We start from the raw sequence: 21067 nt of genomic DNA, 5'->3' as shown, positions 1-21067 counted from the left end.
GCAGGCTCTGGATGTTAGTGGTTGAATTATGAAATCATTCCTTACAACTATATGGTTTAAATGCTTGGATTTAATTGCAAATACTTGGATATTGGTTTTGGATTATAAATCGCTAAACGATTATATATATATGTGGAATTTTAATTGCTGAATTAATAGATTCTGTCAATTACATGGTTGTGGAGGATGGTATGAACCGGTATGGGACGGTGTCATACTAGGGATGGTTTAGCTCAAAACGCATAAACCTAACCTATTGGATTTAAGGGAAGGATTGTAAAATATTGAATCCTAAACCTTGTTTAGTCAGATCGACTGAATAAGTTGAAAGACTATCTGGATTAATTGTGTTTGTGTGTAGTCGGATCGACTGATTAAGTTGAATGACTACCTAGATTAAATGTTGGTTGTATTTAAGTCAGATCGACTGATTAAGTTAAATGACTAAACTGGATTAAAATTCTTATGTCAATTCAATAAACAATAAAATGGCATACCTTGGGTTAGACAGATTTTATATATATGTTATGGCACCACGATATGGGCATGAGTCTCAGAGTCGTTGGTTAGGGAGCGTATATGCATTGGGATGCATAGCTGGATATGATGGTTGAGGTGTACCCTGTTAGGTTTAGGTATTCATGCCCACCTTTGGGTGCGTTTTTGCATGTTGCCTTTTACTCAGGTTGAGACCCCATTATAGTCCAGTGAAGGTCCTCTAGTGTGGATATATTTATGTATGGACTAGATAGATATTGTGAGGTATTTAGGTGTATCTACGTATCGGGTCACTGTATGAATTGCAGTTAGATTAGAACTTGCTCGTGGGCCTGACCCACCATTCTATTATTTTTTTTACAGATGTTCGTTAGCTCCAGTCATAGAGCTGGATCGTGCTGAGCAGATACAGTTATTCACTCCACCGTTGGCATAGGATTGTATTTCATGTGGTAGAATTGAGTTTTATTTCCAGTTCTTTTGAATACAGTTGGGATTTGAATAGGGGTCCACTAGATGGATTCCCAAGTTGTATATGGAGGATTAGTTGTATCATAAAGGTTGTTTATTAATGAAATTTTATTTTGGGATTTCATTCAATGGATTATCATTTTAGTTTTCTATTCAGCAAATTTTATTTATTCTTATTTACTTTAAAATTGTACTCTGTGTTCGTTAATTGCTAATTTGTTTGATATCCTCAGGTAATCGGGCGTGGGCCTAGCCAACCCGCATCCGGAAATCCGGGGGTATCACATAAAGATACACTTTAGCAGTTCGTGGAGCATATCCAACGGTTTAAGCAAGAAGATGCGATGAGGGCGTCGTGAGTTTAGGTGGGAGAGAATGTCACGCCTTGTAACCAAAAGGTTACACCATGCAAGCGCCACGCAGAAGCCCAGCAGAAGATGATATGGCAGCCTGCATGGACCGAGAGCTTTCTAGACTTCTCTACACAAGTATTGAACTTTCCAGAATTCTCTAGAATAGTGTGGAGTTGTCTAGTCTCTTCTGGGCTTGTCTAGAGTTGTATAGAATTCTCTAGAATTCTTTAGACTTGTCTTGTACATTGTAGATAGTTCTAGAATTGTATAGATACCTCTTTAGAGTATTCTAGACACTTATTCTAGGTCACACATTTGTATATATCTAGAATGTTCTTGTAAGGGCCAAAGGCCTATAAATAGAAGGTGGAGTTCATTTGCTCCTCACCAAGCAAACAAGTTGTAATATCCTCTCAAATAATACAAGTGTTCATACTTTCACCCAAGCTCTCTTGTTCACTTGCCTAGCTCTCTTCCTACACACACATTTGCAAGCAAAGCACTTGTCTAGCCTTAATCTTCACTAATCTAGCACACTCGGGTAAGTTGACTTAGCACTTAAAGGGGGTTTGAACGTGTCTAAGGCTGCACGTGAGCTTGAAAAGGTCCAAGTCCGTGACGTTAAGGACACTTTACATGTTTTGAAACAAAAACAACATGTTGAAACCAAGTTAAGTGTTACAACTTCATAAGTGAAAAGTAAGTATGTTAACATTTGCATGTAAATGAAACTACAAAATTGACATTGATATAACCAAGATATCCTAGGGATGTTGTGAAACAAGGTGCAAATTTGGACCTGAAGACGACACTACTGTCTATCCAGCAGATGAAGTAGATAAGATCAAAAGATAAAGTTACCCTAGATAGAAACCAATCGGTTAGATTTCTCGGCTTGAGAATCATTTTCCTTCTCTGTATGGTTCTTTCTCTATAGTTGCGCAGATGGACGACTTGTAATTGTTTGTTTATATAGACGTGTCAGCTTTCACTTCTTGATTTCATGTGTGCATAAATAAGTTGCTGGAAAAGACTTTAGCTATTTCTCTTGGATGTATATAATGTCCTCTCTAAATTCAAGTATAAATTTACCTCTTGCATATAAAAGCTTTCTTGTTCAGCCGTGTTGGAAAAGTTTGGAGAATATTCTATATATATATATGTGTGTGTGTGTGTGTGTATGTATATAGAGAGATTTTATAATTTATACATATTCATATGAAGCATGTGAAGCCCCCAATGGATTAGGTTGCCACTGCTTTAACCTTTTTCAATACAAAACGCAACGTCTATGTATGTGTTTCCCATGCATTGATGACCAGCTTAGCCCCATCATAGCTCTCTTTTTGGAGTTTATATTACTTTCCTCATGAGACATGACTTTCCTTGGACATGAATAAGACAGTAATGAAGGAAAAAGGGGAAAAAAAAGGATGTCGTTTTTTCCCCATTGATCAACCATGTAGCATAAGAATGAATTGATCTCAGCCGTCCACTCAGTTTGATTACTATTGTTATTTTGATATCTTCATGAGTTGGAGGGTTTCTAGTTCCGCAGGTACAGTGGGTGTGCGAATGTATTTCTTGTCCGATAAAAATAAGAAAATATGAAGTTAAAACTTAAAAGGCTCTATTTGTGATCCTCTCATTAATCATATCTACGTGCTTTGCTTATATTTTATGTTTGTCCTAATTTTATATAAGTAAACGACCAAGACAATTACAGGTCCTTCTGGTTTTGGTAGGCTAGCCTAAAAGGCATTTTCAATCTCAACTAATTCACGTGTATGGTCATCAAATAACTACTTCTTGGACAAGTACGTCTGCAAGTCACAGGCGGCTTTATTAGCCGACCTCTAACGCATGCATATGTGTGTATTATGTGTGTATATATAATATATATACATATAGGTCTCCTAAGCATTTCTTGTATACATTTCACATTACCCCTGTGCATGTCACAAGTCCTGCACTTGGCATTGCTTCAATTTGCCCAGAAGGAATGGCATTGGAGATGTCAATGGAAGATACGGCTATGAAGGTAGTTGTTTTTGTGCTTGTTCAAGCTCTGGTTTATTTAATCCTCTCCAATTCATCGGACATTTTCTCGAAGAAGAAGAAGAAGAGATCGCTTAGTTTCAAACCTGCTCGTTATGGTAGCATTTGCCGGATTTTGGCTGCAATCTCCGACATCCCACAGAGCGGTGAGGCATTGCCTTCATCGCGGAGTTTACAATCACCAACCCAGAAGTTCCACACCACCGAGGATTGTATGTAGATTGCAGATCCTATTGTGTATTATGCTTATTGTATTCAGAAATATTACTCTGTATTCTTTTATTTTATATTCAACATAGCAAATTAACAAATAAAATTTCACTACTCAAGATTCATTTACTATATATCTGTTATTATTATAGAAAACATATAGTAAAAAAATTTAGAAAATGTAAATATGAATGCTAATAAGTTCTTAGAATTGCAATGGAATTTAAATAACAATAGAAAAAAGAATAAGAATAAAGAAAAATGTTATTGCATATACATCATATAGAAGTGCAATAAAAAAAAATAATAAGAAGAAGAAGGAAAAAAAAAGGAAAATATAAAAAATGAAAGAACTTGAAGAGAAAAATTAGGGTTTTACTGAAGAAAATGAATGCGATATATATATATATATATATATATATATATATATATATATATATATATATTTGAATGGATCAAAGAAAATTGAAAAAGCAAAACAGTAAAAAAATTGAAACAGAAAGAATTAGAGAGATTTTTAAAAATGGAGAATTTCATGGAGAGAGTTTTAAAAATGAAGAATTTTATAAGGACATTTTGTAAAATTTTAAAAAATTGCATATACCGCTAAGGAATATATAACACGCTCATATAAAAATTTAGAAGAGTAACATTGGGTCCAAAGGACAAATTTAGAAACATAAATTTTTAATTTTTTTTTTTTTGAAAGGTTAGAAACAGATAATTTTAGGAGGGAATTTTATAAAAAATTAAAAAATTACACATACTAAAACAAAAATGCGTGTATATATATATATAGAGGAGCGACCATTGTATAGGGCATTCCATCATTTTGCTTCAACCTCATTTTAGTCAGCAAACTTACCTCATCTTTGCCTTGTTCAATTATTTTTTCTCATGATTCTTGCCTTCTAATTACATGACCTTTCAATGGAGATGACAATTGGAGTGGCTAAAGAGTGTGAAGGGCTGTATTATTTTGAGCCCCTATCTAGTCAAAATAACGTGGTTGTCTTTGATACTTGGCATTGGCGATTAGGTCACATTTCAATAAAACGTTTGAATTTTTTATCCACCATAGTTGATAATATTATTTCTAATCCTAATTGTCATTGTGATATATGCCCACGTGCAAACCAGATTGCCATTTGCCACAAACACAATAACCTCAAGTGCACCTTTTGAGCTAATCCATTGTGATTTTGGGGGATGATTTTTCTAGATGCAGGTGGATATCAATTTGATCCACTGAGCATGAAAACCCAATTTTTGTAATATTTGGAGCAAGAATGGCCACTTAATGCCGTCGTAAGCTTGGCTCATACCTAGCTCAAGGGCCAAGAATGCTACTTTCCCCCTCTTTTTATTCTTTAGGTAATGAAGAATTTCTTGAGTGACCACATTGTTTTCCATATATGTCTACATGCAACAAAGGCACTCAGGGATTCATTGATGAGATAATCAATGATTTCCTTCAATTGTTTAGTCAAAACTTTGGAAATAATTTTGTAAGCAACATTACATAGGGCAATAGGGCGATAATGTGAGATCCATGTAGGTGAAGCAATTTTATGAATTAAAACAATATTTGTGTGATTTAAGTTAAAAAGGAGGTACCCTGAATGAAATAAGTTACGAAGAGCCCTAATCACCTTAATTTTTATAGTATTTCAAAACTTATGGTAAAAAAGTAAAGTCATATTATCTGAATTGTTCATGAACAATTCGATTCATTTGCAATCCTAATTCTAAACAATCCTATCAATGAAGTCTGGTTCAGGAGGTCTGAGAAGATGCAGTTCAGGAATAACAATGTTGAGTTGATGTGAGAATGCTCAAGTGGTTGAGTGAATATATGAGCTGACTTTTGTCGCGGTGATGATCCTAATGATTGTATAGTGCATATGCTCTTTTGCTCTTATAAAAATAAAAACAAACGTGCTCCATTGTTATGTCTTACTCTTCAGATTAATTCCACTTCATTTATACGAGTGGGGAGTATTATCATTCAACTTTATTTATATAAGTTAGTCCAAAAATTGAACTACTACTTATTTTTCTACTACAGAATAACTCATTAGAGGCCAAAAATTGTACTTTGTTATTTTTCTACAACAGAGTAACACGGCGTCTGTGTGTGTGTGTATTACTAATTGGGGAGCGATTTTTGGATGGACATGGATTTTTGTGAAGTTTTGCTTGTTGACCACTGCTAGAATTTTTTAACTACGGCCTCTCAGCTTGGACCGAAGGCCGACATTTCCGGACTCAAAATTTTGGGCCTAACATCATCTCTGTTTCCACCTCCCCAAGATAGCACTCCTCCATATCCATTATCCGATGTTTTTTCAATCTATTTCTCAGCAACTTTTATTTGGAGACACATTTCATTGATAGATCTACAAATTCAATACCCAGAAAATTTTTCCACTGTAGCACAAAAATGAGTTCATCCAAGACTCCGAGGAAATTACAGGTGGCCTCACCAGTCCCAGCAGACATTGATATTGCCAACTCTATTGAACCTTTCCACATCTCTGAGATTGCCAAAGAAGTCAATCTCAGCCCCAACCACTACGATCTATATGGCAAATACAAAGCCAAGGTGATATATATATATATATATATGTATGTATATGTATGTATATGGTTAATTTCATTTTTGGGTATCTGGGTATTGTAGGCCAAAGGATATATATATGTGTTTGTGCTTATGGTTTTATTTTTGTTTATCTTTATGGTGGTTTATAATTGAATTTTTAAATCGTGGCTTATGGGTATTGAAGGTGATGTTGTCAGTAGTAGATGAACTTCAAGGAAGTGGAGATGGGTACTATGTGGTGGTTGGAGGGATTAGTCCAACACCTCTCGGGGAAGGAAAGTCAACCACCACTGTTGGACTCTGTCAAGCTTTGGGAGCTTTTCTTGATAAAAAGGTAAATATATATATATATATCTGTGTTATTTTCATGTTTTCTTTTTGTATTTTATGTAAATTTCGATTTGCTTAATGCTGAGTTTTATTCCCTATTTTCCTGTAGCTCAGTTGTTCTTGATTATCATCACTAACTTTCTTTCCCTCCTCTCACCTACCGTCTGACATATTCTGAAACTTAAATGGGTTTCAATTTAATTTCAGTATTGTTCCAAGGAGTGTTTGTATTTATATGAATATAAGAGGGGAAAAAAAAATTAAATATCAAATCTCTTGATATTTGCGAATATATGATATTGAATAAAAGTTTTGGTGTTATATTTAACATAGAGGGCAAAGGTATTCGATTGCATATGAAGACAGCTGAAAAAGGTGTTTTGAAACAGAGTGAAGTTTTGGGAAATGTACAGAATCATCCAATTGAATAAAAGGTGAATTTCAAAGAGAGTGAGAAGACTTTCTTAATTCCATTTAAGCATGGGATGCTTTATGAGTAAACTTTATCACATTAGCCTTTAGGGAAAATGTCCGTTTATATAGGTTTTCCCTGAGCAAGCACACTGGTCTCTAGATGGGTTTATTGATTTTGGTTTCTCTTGACAAAGAAATGAAAACATTTTAGTGAAGTATGAAACCAGTCATATTCTGTTTATTTGTTTGAATTGCATTGTTAAATATAATTTATATAACTAACAAGGCTAAACATCTATGTAGACCATGGGTTTTTCTGAATTGTGTTGTCGGTACTGTTGCTTCCCAATTGCTTGAGTGGTACCTTTTTCTTTTAGATGTCAATCTCTCATATCGTTGTATCTTTTGGACAATGCTTAAATCTTGACATTTACACAACAATTCTCTTCTTGTACCTCAACTTCTAGGTGGGGCTCTTCTCTAGGTCACAAAACCAATTGGATTTCTTGGCCTTTTCGATATCTTATTGGATTTCAAGGTCCTGGAAAAAATTGGATTTGATTATGATACTGAGTTACTCATTCTCTTGGAGGAAGTGATGACTGTGATGTGCTCTTATATGAATGCCCTTTTAATCCTTAACAATTGTGCAATATCATCATAAATAATAGAACAAGTCCAAATTAAGTTGTAAACACAAAGAAGTTGTAACTTTTAATTACCCCAAGGAACTTCCATTTTAATAAATTCATGGATAAGCCATCATCTAATATCTTCCTGCATTTCCTTGGGTGATGGAGATCCACTTTAGACTCCAACGTAAAGAAGAAAGAGATCCCATTTCAGATTTCAAACCCTCACACTTAAAGCCAAAGAAGGATAACCTTTAATGAAGCCCATTACAGCACACCCAAAAAAATAAAAAGATAGTATACCTTCTGAAAAAAAAAGAGGATAACCTTTAATGGAAAGATCCACTAGATAATGAACTATTGGTTCTAAACCAGCTGGGGGGATTAATCAACAATTTGAAGTGCTTTTCTTCCATATTATTGATAAACCAGCATTTATATATAGATGTAGGAGGATTTGTTTGGGAAGTAAGAAGGGTTCAGATATGTTTTTCAATGTGAACTGAAAAGTCAATTTTAAAAAAGAAAATCCGAAATATCTTATTTAGACATTTTTCACTTATTGGAAAATTTGTGCTAAAAAAAGGCTGAATTCAGAAGTTGCTCAATGTTTGAAAAGTGAGTTTCCAATTAATATAGGCTTACATTAATTGATCAACATTAAAACATATCTTTTCCCCTTAGTTGAATAAATTTACTCTATACATTCAGAATGTTCTGTTTTTTTTTTTTTTTTTTTTTTTTTTTTTTTTTTTTTTTTTTCGTGACTAGTATACATTCAGAATGTTCTGTGCTCTTTACTGAAAATTATTTCAATTGATGAAAACACATCATGTTTTATTTGGATTATGAGAATATGAGTCTATGTACTAGCAAATTCCTATTAAAAACTTAGGTTATAGTGTGTGCCAAAGTGTCATAAGTCGTTCGTCCATAACCATAAGATGATGGATATGAAGATCAGCTAAGAACATGGTGCAATTTTCTCAAGACTCAATTACATATCTAGAAATCATAGAGACCATACTTGACCTATTTTTTATCTTAAATTCGTTGAATTTTATTTTTTTATTTATTTATTTTTTTAAATTGGGATTTTGAATCAAAGTTTTCTCAATGGTTTTTGAAGTTGGATTTCTCAAAAAACAGTATCCATCAATGAAGGTCGATCGATTGGGGGAACTCCAATATCCCTCAACTGATTGCTGGATAGATAGATGGTTCCTGGGAAAAATGTTTTTTAATACCAGAATACCTCAATCGATCAAAGCTAGTGCAGACTGTAATCAGTCAAAGGCTCACATCAATCGAATCTTGAGGATGATTTTTTATTTTATTTTTATAAGTAAGATTTCATTAAGGAAATCTTGCAGAATTTTATTGTTGAAAACTCTGTCAGATTGGACTTTCAAAAGGATTTTACTAACCATACTACATGGGTTTCCTATATCGTCTGTAATATGGGGTTATAGTTACTCTATGATATCTCTCATAGGGACTTTCAACTCTTTACATATTATTGTGGAAATTTATATGTTTTGAAGAGAGAAAATTTTGAGAATCAATTTAGGGTTCTTCATATTTTTCCATGCTACATATGATTGAGAGAATCAAAGCAAGGAGCTAAATTGAAACTACCAGACATAGCATTAACCAAGTAGATCATAAAGAAGAAGATGAATGGACGTCACTAGTTGTGGCGATCAGAAGTTTATGGAGAAGCAGGTTGTGTGAGGAAAGAGTCTATCGATGGATCAGCAGTTGGATGGTTCTAGAGAGATCTTGCGTAAGTCTGAGTTGGGAGGGACTAGGTTATTCTGGGGTGATTCTGATAACGTAGATGTAACCTCTTTCTTGTGTAGTAGATTTTAATCTGCTTGGACTAGGTCTCAAGGTTTTTTCCTATATAGGGTTTTCACATAAAAAAAACTTGGGGCTCTGCTTTATTTTGTTTATTGCTTTATATAAGTTTATGTGGTTGCAATTGAGACATGTGATACCAAAGGGCCTCTAGCCCAATGGTATAACCTCCCCATCCTCAAAGAGGAGGAAAGGGATTTGAGCCCGGGTGTGGGCAAAATGGTGTGTGTTTGCTTTACCTTTAGAAAAAAATAAAATAAAAATGAGGCCTAATCAAACCCTCTAGATCTAAGTAACACGTATCAAAACATTGGGCAATGATCCACAGGTTTCACAATTGGTATCAGAGCATATCAATTGTGGAATTTTCATGTTTAAATGCTAAATTTGAGGTTTTGAAAGAAGCTTTTGAATCAAAATGGTTTAAGATAAATTTGACAAAATTTGAACACGTGAATTGTAATTTTAGAAAAATTATGTAAGAAATGGGGACGTAGTGAAGATCAAAGGTCTAGAGAAACAAAAGAGTTAATAATTTAATTAGGCTGGCTTCATTATTTTTAGAGAGGAAGAGCTTGGAGATAATGTTGCTCTTAGTATTAAGTTGGACTGAGTGGAGGAGTTTTTTTCATGTATTATGTGATTAAGGTACACCAATAGTTGATAGGAAACTTATGTTAGACCATTCTCTACTAGACAATTTAGTGATTAGAAAATATAGTCATAAAATAAACATGCTTGAAATAGGATGTTGGGATAGATAGGGTGGTAGAGACAAGAAAATGTAAAATTAAAATGAGCACATCGTAAGACAATGGAAGTAGCACATGTTGGAGATGAGAGAAACAGACTAAGTTGCTTGGATCATGTGCAATAAATATAACTAATTGTGCTGCTGAGGGAAGAGCGACATCATCCACATTGGGATGATGGTAGGGAAAGAGGTAATCAGAATTAACCTGGATTGTGATGGTAAGAAGAATGATAGCATCAGGTTTAACTGAATTTATGGCACTTAAGAGAAGAATTGCTAAAAATAAGAATCTTGTAACCGATCCCAAATAGTTAGAACAGAACTTTAATGAGTTGAGTTACATGGGTTTGTAATTTCAATAAAATTCAGGGTCGGTTTATGAGAATTAAAAAGCTTCGAGAGGCTTGATTGATTCTTGGAGAGGGTGTAATGTGGGATCCCGTACCCGTGATTTTTGGAGGGTGGCGCCCTTATGTGTTTGGTGGTGCCTTTGGAGGGAACGGAATAGAAGATTCTTTGATGGAGATGAATTTTCTATTGGGGCTTTAAAGTTTCTTATTATTAGCTCTATTTTTTGTTGGGTTGTGGGGAGAAATTGTAAATCCTTAGTGGAGATAGTTGATTTTTTGGGTTCCTTGGGCCCTTAGGGTCCCTCTTGGCCTGGCCTTTGTGTAGTTTTTGGGTTGCGTTCCCCTCTTTGATCGCTTTCTGATATATTCTTACTTACCCCAAAAAAAAAATTTGGTGGAAAATGTAATTTTTGTACTTGACTGTTTGATATTCGTCATAGCAATGTTCATATGCTTAAACAAGAAGAGAAAGGATGCAGTCAAGTGGCCTACTTTCGCAATGTTTGCACAAAGTGTTTGTCATCAGACTCTAACAAACATTTCTCCACCTGACTGAGATTTTACCATTGCACCAAGCAATGGCTGCTTATTCTGAGCTTAACTTCGTCAGAGCACTGTTCATGGATCATTTTACTGTTGTTTTACCGCAACAGCTTTCGTAGATAATTAATAATTCCTGGTGTTATTCTGCACCATCTCTTCCTTCTTTCTATATGTACTTGAAGTTCCAAAATAAACTTGTTTATCTCTCTCTCTGTCTGTCTCTCTCTTCCCGATCACAAGGGTACTTGATCTCCCAATCAATTACTCTGTCTTACTTACTGCTGCAACATCGTCATCTTCAAGAATGTGTGAAGGCTAGCCACCCAAGCAAGTGATTGAGCCATTTGCCTGTTGATTTTCCAACTGCAAAATTATCTTACAAATATATGGTCGCCACTCGCCTGTGGGGCTTACTCATTCATCTGGTTGAGAAGTCTCCCTGGATCTGTCTTAGTTTCACAGAAAAAGGTTCAAATATCCTCATATATTGGATAGTTCGTATATAATGACTCATTAAATTTTAAATTCATGAATTGACCTGGAGTACGTCTTTTACCAATTCTTTCCAAGAAAAGGTGACACAAGAATAAGGGAAAAGCCAGTGTATGAGGCTCCCGTTATTGTGGGGTCTGGAGAGGGTACAGATGTACGCAGCCTTATGTCCATATGCGGAGAGGCTATTTCCTTGTTTCGAACCCGTGACCTCTAGGTCACAATGGAGCAACCTTATTGTTGCGCCAAGGCCCGCCTTCTCTAAAGTTACGAAATAATGATTTCCAAAATTTAAATGACTGTTTCTTTTCTTCTTCCAAACTAGTGTACTGATTTACTGTGTCTTCCTGTTTATTGTCTATTTGGATCTGCATATATTAAATTCAATATCTTGATTGGAATGTGATAACTTAGAAAACTTCAACTCTTATATATTTATCTTGAAGCTATCTTTACCTTCCAAGTTCTACATTTTCCTTGAAAAAAATACACTTTGGAAATTATAACATGAAGATGCTTCAATCTTGATTTCATCCAAAAGAAGAAGTTTTGGGTTTTGGTTTACTCAAACTGAGAGCCAAGATCTATATTTATATACAAGAATAGGGTATAAAGAAAGGAAACCAAATCAAAGAAAGACATAAAATATGCCAAAATCTACGGAATCCCATGATTATGGGGATCTTATCTACAGGATCCCATAATTACAGGGATCTTATCTACGTGATCCCATGATTATAGGAATCTTACATAAAACATCTAATAAAAGGCTAAAAACAACTAATAAAAATAAAAATAAAAATAATAAAGATATTTCAACACTCCCTCTCAAGCTGGAGTGAAGATATCAATCAAGCCCAGCTTGGTAATCGAGAAATGAAGCAAAGATGGACCAACAGATTTGGTGAACACATCGACCGACTGATTAGAGGAACGAACAAAGCATGGCTTGATAATTCCCGAACGAACTTTCTCTCTGATAAAATGAATGTCCACCTCTATATGTTTAGTCCTCTCGTGACGAACAGAATCTGAAGCAAGCATGATGGCTGACCTATTATCACAAAACAAGTCTGAGGACTGTTTTTCACCTAGCCCTAGCTCCTCCAAGAAAGATTGAAGCCAGAGAATCTCACAAGTACCCTGAGCCATGGCACGATACTTAGCCTCTGCTGAAGATCTCGAAACTATAGGGTGTTTCTTACTTTTCCAGGATATAAGATGGTCTCCATAGAAAGTACAGAAGCCAGATGTGGAACGTCTGTCAGTCTTGGATCCAGCATAGTCTGCATCACTAAAACAGGATAGCCCAACTTGCTTGCTAGAAGAATAGAATAATCCAAGTCCAGGATAGGACTTATGATATCGAAGAATATGATATACTGCATCCATATGAGCTGTACGAGGAGCATGCATAAACTGGCTCACAACACTAACCGCAAAAGCCAAATCAGGACGGGTGTTGGTAAGATAAATCAATCTTCCTACCAAGTGCTGATACTGCGAAGGATCAGAAAGGAGCTCTCCGGACTCGGTCGAGATCTTCGGATTAGGATCCATAGGAGTGGAAGCAGATTTACACCTAAGCATGCTCGTATCTCGAAGAAGATCCAAGACATACTTTCTTTGCGATAAGGAGATACCTTGCTTAGATCTAGCAACCTCAATTCCCAAAAAAAATATGAGCTGCCTAAGGTATTTCACATCAAAAGCTTTAGCCAATTGAAGCTTTACTTGAGTAATCCCAGGGATGTCATTGCCAGTAATGATTATATCATCAACATAGACAAGCAAAATGATACATCGACCATTGGAGGAACGACGGATAAAACATGTATGTTCAGAATGACATCTAACAAACTCCATGGATAGAATTACATCACTAAAGCGGCTGAACCAAGGTCTGGGAGATTGTTTTAATCCATACAAAGACTTCCGCAATCGACAGACCTTTCCAGCATACTCCCCCTCAGCCCGAAAACCGGGTGGAGGATCCATGTAAATAGTCTCAAGAAGATCACCGTTAAGGAAAGCATTCTTCACGTCAAGCTGATGAAGAAGCCAATTGTGAGAGGCAGCAAGGGAGACAAGCAAACGAATTGAGGTCAATTTAGCCACAAGAGCGAAGGTATCATTAAAGTCTTTACCAGGAATCTGAGTAAACCCTTTGGCCACCAAGCTGGCTTTGTACCAATCAATAGAACCATCAACCAGATATTTAACACTGAATACCCATTTGCAACCAACAGTCTTTTCACCAGGAGGGAGAGATACAAGCTCCCATGTTTCATTATACTGCAAAGCATCCATTTCTACCTTCATAGCAGACATCCAATTGGGATTCCGGAGAGCCTTAGACAACGTTCTGGGAATGGAAATGGAATCAAGTTTGCCTAAAAAGGCTCGGTAAGACCCTGAAAGACCATCATAAGAGATATACTGCGAAATAGGATGATCAGTACTACAAGCGAATCCAAATCTAGCAGGGGGTTTGCGGTCCCGAGTTGGATACCGAGACTCGGGAACAGGGACTGGGTCAGGGCAATGTAAAGGAGAGAGAGATGTACCTGAACCTGAGTCTGAGGAAGATGAAGGCAGTTGAGGCGGAGCACGAGGGCGGCGTGAATAGACCTGCAAAGGGGGTGAGGAAACAACAAGAGAAGACTCTTCTTGGAAAATAAGAAAAGGACGAGCAAGATGAGAAGCCTCTTGATCAAGAGTAGAAGTTTCCTGCAAGATAGTGTTAGAACCATAAAAGGGGGAATGCTCATGAAAGGTGACATCAAGAGAGTGATACATGTGTTTGTGTACTGGATCATAACACCGGTAACCTTTTGACATGGAAGAGTATCCTAAAAAGATACATTTAATGGCCTTGTCATCAAGTTTAGTACGAGAAGGGCTACGATTCTGAACAAAACAAGTACATCCAACCAACCGAGGCATGATGGAAAAAAGAGTAATATCAGGCTGAAGCACTTGTAAGGGGGCCTTACCATTTAAGACTCTACTAGTGGTACGATTAATGAGAAAAGTAGTTGTAAGAACCGCTATATGCCAAAATAACTTTGGCACATTCATACCACTTCAAAGACATCGAACAACTGACATTAGTTGGCGGTTTTTACGCTCTGTAACGCCATTCTGTTCAGGGGCATATGAGCAAGTAAGTTGATGAAGAATACCTTGTTGGTTAAGTTGAGACCGAAACTCATTAGAAACATATTCACGACCATTGTCAGACCTAATATTCCTAACAACAGTTTTATATTGAGTTTTGATCATTTGGAGGAATTGAGTGAACAAGGGAAGAACTTCAGATTTCTTTTTAAGTAAATATACCCATGTGCAACGGGAATAATCATCAATGAATGTGACATAATAATGATGCCCCAAAAAAGCAGTAATAGGAGAAAGACCCCACACATCAGAATGTATGAGATCAAACATACTAGGTGCACGATGCATATGAGAAATATAACTGGTTCTAGTATATTTAGAAAGCTCACAAATCTCACATTGAAACTTATTATCCTTACAAGCCGTTTTTAATGAAGGGAAAAGTAGACATAAATACTGAAAGTTTACATGCCCAAGGCGAGCATGCCATAAACTTAAAGTCTGAAAAGAAAAATCATAAGACCTCGAAATGGAAGAACAGAGGCTTGAAGCAAGTGGAGGGGGTGTCGGTGGAGGATCCCCAAAGTAGTAGAGGCCATTGTGCTCATATCCCCTGCCAAAAATCCTCTTCGAACACAGGTCCTTTAAAACACAGTAATGAGGAAAGAAAATCACTGCACAATTTAGTGATTTGGCAAGCTTGCTAACCGATAGAAGATTAAATGCAAAGTTAGGAACAAAAAGAACAGATGGCAAAATAATATCAGGGGATAGATGAACATTTCCTTTGCTACGAATAATGGTGGTTGACCCATCGGCTAGACTAACAGCCTGATTAACAGGGGTAACGGGAGTAGAAAATAATGACAACTCACCAGTCATGTGATCATTGGCTCTGGAATCCAGAACCCAAGTAGGTTTTCCCGCTTTAACATGATAAGCAGAAGGAGTACCTGTAGCTATAGTAGTCGTGGGAGTAGAAGAGCCGGCCCTAGTAGATAAGGCTCCGAACTGCTCCTGAAACTGACCAATCTGGGACTGTAACTGTTTGAAGTCCTAAAAAGATGATCTGGGAGGAGTTGAAGCAGGAGGGATAACAATCTGTGGAGTAGTATACCCACCAATAGTATTGGCTATTGCGGTAGTGTGACCACGGCCTGAAGATAAATTGTCATTTTGGCTACTAGAATCACTCATAGTACCAAACTAAGACTGGTCCACAAGTCGAAGAGGGAGGAAAGAGAAAAAATAAGGCCTCGGCGCTTTCCACCAAATATGCTGCCGAACAAACACGGGCAGCCCACAAAAAAAAAAAAAAAACACACCAGAAGCACCCTTAGATCATAAAAAAACCTAAGGGAATTCTCCTAAAAAAGGAGTCAAAAATAGAGGGTTATTCGAGGAGTTCGGTGCAAGGGCTGGGAAGAGATGGAGGTGCACTGGAGGTGAGGGAAAATGGAGAGAGGGAGAGAGAAGGTGGCGGCGTTGGGGAGGAAGATGGGGAGGCGAAGGTTTTTGTTTTGCTCTGATACCAAAAAGAAGAAGTTTGGGTTTTGGCTTACTCAAACTGAGAGCCAAGATCTATATTTATATACAAGAATAGGGTACAAAGAAAGGAAACCAAATCAAAGAAAGACATAAAATATGCCAAAATCTACGGGATCCCATGATTACGGGGATCTTATCTACGGGATCCCGTAATTACAGGGATCTTATCTACGTGATCCCATGATTATAGGGATCTTACATAAAACATCTAATAAAAGGCTAAAAACAGCTAATAAAAATAAAAATAAAAATAAAAATAATAAAGATATTTCAACACATCCAAAGGATTATTAAGTTCTAGATTTCCACTTTGCTTGTTAGAGTAGCTTATTGTTCCATAAGAACTCATCAATGACAATGAAGTCCCAACAACTTGCAAGCGAATCATTTTTGTATTATTACGTCCCACTATTAGTACATTTCATGCTAGTTCTTGTTGGAAATATCCTTGCCTTGCGCTGCATGTAGACCCATAAATCCTCAATATAAATTTGTATATTGAGCATGAAAATGTCATGATTATGGGCAGTTACAATTTAATCATATGTTTTAGTTTGTTTTTCAGATTTAACTGGTCTGAGAACTTCTGAAATTGAGGGCCATCTTCATTTCTATTTGCTTGTATGTTAGGATAAGAACATTCCTTTCCTGCATCCTGGTTAAGTATGCTAACTGCTCAGTTATTTAATATGACTAGCACATCCGATTATGATCTTGGTGAATCTAGGTTGTGCAATGAACTGTCTGATAAGATATTTGCATCTGTTGCTTCTTGATAATGGTATCTGCCACATATAGCTCTGACTGATCAATTATTTCCTCCTCGTTAGGTTGTCACCTGCCTTCGTCAACCATCACAAGGACCAACTTTTGGAATTAAAGGGGGTGCTGCAGGTGGTGGTTACAGTCAAGTGATCCCAATGGATGAATTCAATCTTCACTTAACAGGGGATATCCATGCAATAACAGCTGCGAACAACCTTTTAGCTGCTGCCATTGATACCCGAATTTTTCATGAATCAACCCAAAGTGATAAAGCTCTTTTCAACCGGTTATGTCCACCAAACAAAGAAGGTAACCGCAGCTTTAGCAATATAATGTTTAGGCGTTTGAAGAAACTTGGTATCTCCAAGACCAAACCTGAGGATCTTACTGCAGAGGAAGTCAAAAAGTTTGCTAGGCTTGATATTGATCCTGCTTCTATCACGTGGAGAAGAGTTATGGATGTCAATGATCGGTTCTTGAGGAAGATTACAGTTGGTCAGGGCCCTGAAGAGAAAGGGATGGTGAGAGAAACTGGATTTGATATTTCTGTTGCTAGTGAGATAATGGCAGTTTTGGCTCTGACAACTTCTCTGGCTGATATGAGAGAGAGGCTTGGAAAAATGGTGATTGGGAATAGCAAGGCTGGTGACCCTGTTACTGCTGATGACCTTGGTATTGGAGGTGCTTTAACTGTATTAATGAAAGATGCCATAAACCCTACTTTGATGCAGACTCTTGAAGGAACCCCTGTTCTTGTCCATGCGGGTCCTTTTGCAAATATTGCTCATGGGAATTCTTCTATTGTGGCTGATAAGATTGCTCTAAAGCTGGTGGGACCAGGTGGTTTTGTGGTCACAGAAGCAGGCTTTGGTGCCGATATTGGAACTGAGAAGTTTATGAATATCAAATGTCGATATAGTGGGCTATTCCCTCAATGTGCTGTTATTGTGGCAACAATAAGGGCCCTCAAAATGCACGGCGGAGGGCCACAAGTTGTAGCTGGGAAGCCTCTTGATCATGCCTACGTAACTGAGAATGTCGCTCTTGTTGAAGCTGGTTGTGTGAATCTGGCTAGGCACATCTCAAACACAAAAGCTTATGGCGTCAATGTTGTGGTAGCCGTGAACATGTTCTCAACTGATTCCGAGGCTGAACTAAATGTAGTCAGAAATGCAGCAATGGCTGCTGGGGCATTTGATGCTGTAGTTTGTACTCATCATGCCCATGGTGGAAAAGGAGCGGTTAGTAGCTTATTCCTTTTTCTTTTCTTTTCTTTTCTTTTTTTGTTTTTTGTTTTTTGTTTTTTGTTTTTGTTTTGACCTTTTTCAGTTTTTGCCTTTGGGGCTGAGGGATTCCAATTTACAGTTTACAGAACTACAAGAAAAACAGCTGTGAATGTTGGCTCTCGACAAACATAGATTGAAATTAAAATCACATTAAAAGTCTACCAAAACTATGAATTGACTCACTTCAACAATTGATGGCCTCTTCATGGGGTATAACCTGACTAAACTCTAAATATGGTGTCTAGTAATTAGAATCACTTTAGATTTTGAGAAAATTATTGGAAAGTCTATATTTGTAAGGTTTTTGGCTGTTGGTGTTATTCTTTCTACCTCATTTATCAATGGAGAAGGTTTCCCTACTAAAATCAGGGAGGCAAGAATGAACGGACAGATAAAGAGCCCCTTAAAAAATATCAGTTCACCAACTTGCTGGTGTGAATATGACAATCGCACATTACAAAAGGCAAAAAATGCATTTTAATTCTGCCTGTGTCGTGCTTAGGGCCTTATCTTTACACAGCCGGTTCCAAGCTTTAAGAAGAGGAGAGGCTGGGTTAATTAGTTTGACTGTAAAGTTTCTGTCTTATATGAACATCTAGATGAACATGATTCCTAAGAATATACTAAGTAAATAGTGGTATGGCGAAACATAATTGATTTAGTCGACCCTAACTTGTTGGGAAAAAGTTTTTGATGAGTTGTTTGTGACGAAATGATGAATACTTCATTATGGTTGTTTTGCCATACATTGTTAGCGTTGTTGGCTTTATCTCACTGGTACATGCTTTGTTAAATTCGGTTTGTGAAAAACTTGGCGTTGGCTTCAAGAAACGAGCTTTTACTCTGTAAGATGTTAAAATGTACTGAAATATCCATAGACCTGTTACCCCATCTTATCTCTAAAATCTGATCCCCTATTTCAGGCCTATAATTTATCCAAGCGCTTCTGCTAATGCAGCCATTTAAAAACATTCTCGAATCTTATTTGATCTCCTTTCAATTGAAGTTATTATGGTCAGGCCAAGGGCAATCCACTTTCTGGTCTCTCAAATTTTGCATCAAGAGCCTTGAGATAGTTATTTACTTGAATTCAAACTCAAAACAGTAAATATTCTGAAGTTGAAAACAGTAGTTACCATTGCCGCTTCATGTTATCTTCTCCTTTTCTTGTCTGGTGTATGTCTCAGTGAGAACATCATGAAAAACCACTGAATCCTGATTAGAAGTCATCAGAACTATTTTGTAGTTGGGGATGAGGGGAGAAAAATTGTCATTTCAATCAGAGGATCTTATCTAATCTATTGGCATCTGTTAAAGATGGAAAACTCTCCTTAGGTAGCAGATTTCCAAAAGATAGCCCCTGCATGTGCTTGTAGCACATACTATCATCTCCCCGCCACCACTAGAGAGCTTTGATTAACTAATGAATTTGTATTGTGATTTTCAGGTAGACCTTGGCATTGCAGTTCAAAGAGCCTGTGAGAATGTGACACAGCCATTGAAATTCTTGTATCCTTTGGATATTGGCATCAAAGAGAAGATAGAAGCAATAGCGAAGTCTTACGGGGCCAGTGGTGTTGAATACTCCGAACAGGTGAACTCTTTTAAATGTTTTAGCAATTCATTTTTCGTCTACATGATGAGTTCAGTAAAATCATATCGGAAAAATTGTAAAACTTTTCAGACATCGATTTCCGTCCTGATAGCAAGAACAAATTTCACGATTTTGATTTTCTTTTATTTTTACAAGTTCTATTAAAATTAATTGCTTAGTAGGGCAAAGTTGGCTGACAATTTTTTTTTTTACAAAAAAAGTTTTAGCAATTCATTTTTCGTCTACATGATGAGTTCAGTAAAATCATATTAGAAAAAATGTAAAACTTTTCTGACATCGATTTCCGTCCTGATATCAAGAATGAATTTCACGATTTTGATTTTCTTTTATTTTTACATGTTCTATTAAAATTGATTGTTTAGTAGGGCAAAGTTTGCTGACAATTTTATTTAAAATTTAGTATAGTTTGCTCGGAAGCATGCTGGAATTAGCAGCTTGTTACCCAGAAAGTGGCATTCCAATGTTTTTTTTAGCATTTTTATTAGTAGATTTTTTACCCTTGCTATTGACATGCATTCATTTTTACTGGGTGACTAGGCTGAGAAACAGATTGAGATGTACAGCAAGCAAGGGTTTTCTGGTCTGCCAATCTGCATGGCGAAAACCCAGTATTCATTTTCACACGATCCTTCTCAAAAGGGAGCCCCAACTGGGTTCGTCTTACCAATCAGGGATGTAAGGGCAAGCATTGGAGCTGGATTCATTTATCCTTTAGTTGGGGCAATGAGCACAATGCCTGGGCTACCTACAAGGCCTTGCTTTTACGATATTGATCTCGATACGGCCACCGGAAGGGTTATTGGTCTTTCTTGAGGGTCATGTGATCTCTATGGAGTTTGGATGACTTTCCCACTTGTTGATTATATGGTGGAAAATATTCGAACGAAGTCCAAGTTGGAGCTCAGCTCCCTTCCCCGTTGCAGTTGCTCAAACATTTGGTACTGTTCTTTGCCATCTTGTTTTCTGTATCTCACACAGATATAACTTGCGAATAAAGATAAACATTCTTGTTGGTACTCCTTGTGTTTATCCTAGATTACGCACTTTCGATGGAGGTTGGAATGTTGTGGAACTCCATTGATAGTGTTCTGGTATGAGCTTGATTTTGCATTCTCTTAAAAGAATGAAATTCATGTGGAAAAATCCCAAACTTTGAAGTTTGGTGG

General features: G+C 36.8%; 2 protein-coding genes across 2 annotated transcripts; both read left to right on the top strand.

The window, feature by feature from the left end:
- The first annotated feature begins 3228 nt into the window (after positions 1-3228).
- On the top strand, positions 3229-3667 carry LOC132314828 (uncharacterized). The gene has a single exon (XM_059813633.1). It carries the CDS (start codon positions 3325-3327, stop codon positions 3598-3600), a length of 276 nt encoding a protein of 91 aa, XP_059669616.1. The 5' UTR covers positions 3229-3324; the 3' UTR covers positions 3601-3667.
- Positions 3668-5806: 2139 nt separating this feature from the next.
- LOC132311277 (formate--tetrahydrofolate ligase) lies at positions 5807-20917 on the top strand. The gene is made up of 5 exons (XM_059809114.1): positions 5807-6195; positions 6377-6526; positions 17066-18241; positions 19734-19880; positions 20439-20917. Exons 1-5 carry the CDS (start codon positions 6034-6036, stop codon positions 20712-20714), a joined length of 1911 nt encoding a protein of 636 aa, XP_059665097.1. The 5' UTR covers positions 5807-6033; the 3' UTR covers positions 20715-20917.
- Positions 20918-21067: the final 150 nt, after the last annotated feature.

The sequence above is a fragment of the Cornus florida genome, unplaced genomic scaffold, assembly GCF_030987335.1.
Source record: "Cornus florida cultivar Cherokee Brave unplaced genomic scaffold, ASM3098733v1 CherokeeBrave_3.0.0_Hap2_Chr06, whole genome shotgun sequence".
Classification (NCBI taxonomy): Eukaryota; Viridiplantae; Streptophyta; class Magnoliopsida; order Cornales; family Cornaceae; genus Cornus; species Cornus florida.
Note: the sequence above shows the minus strand (reverse complement) of the source record. Positions and strands in the feature narration are given on the sequence as shown.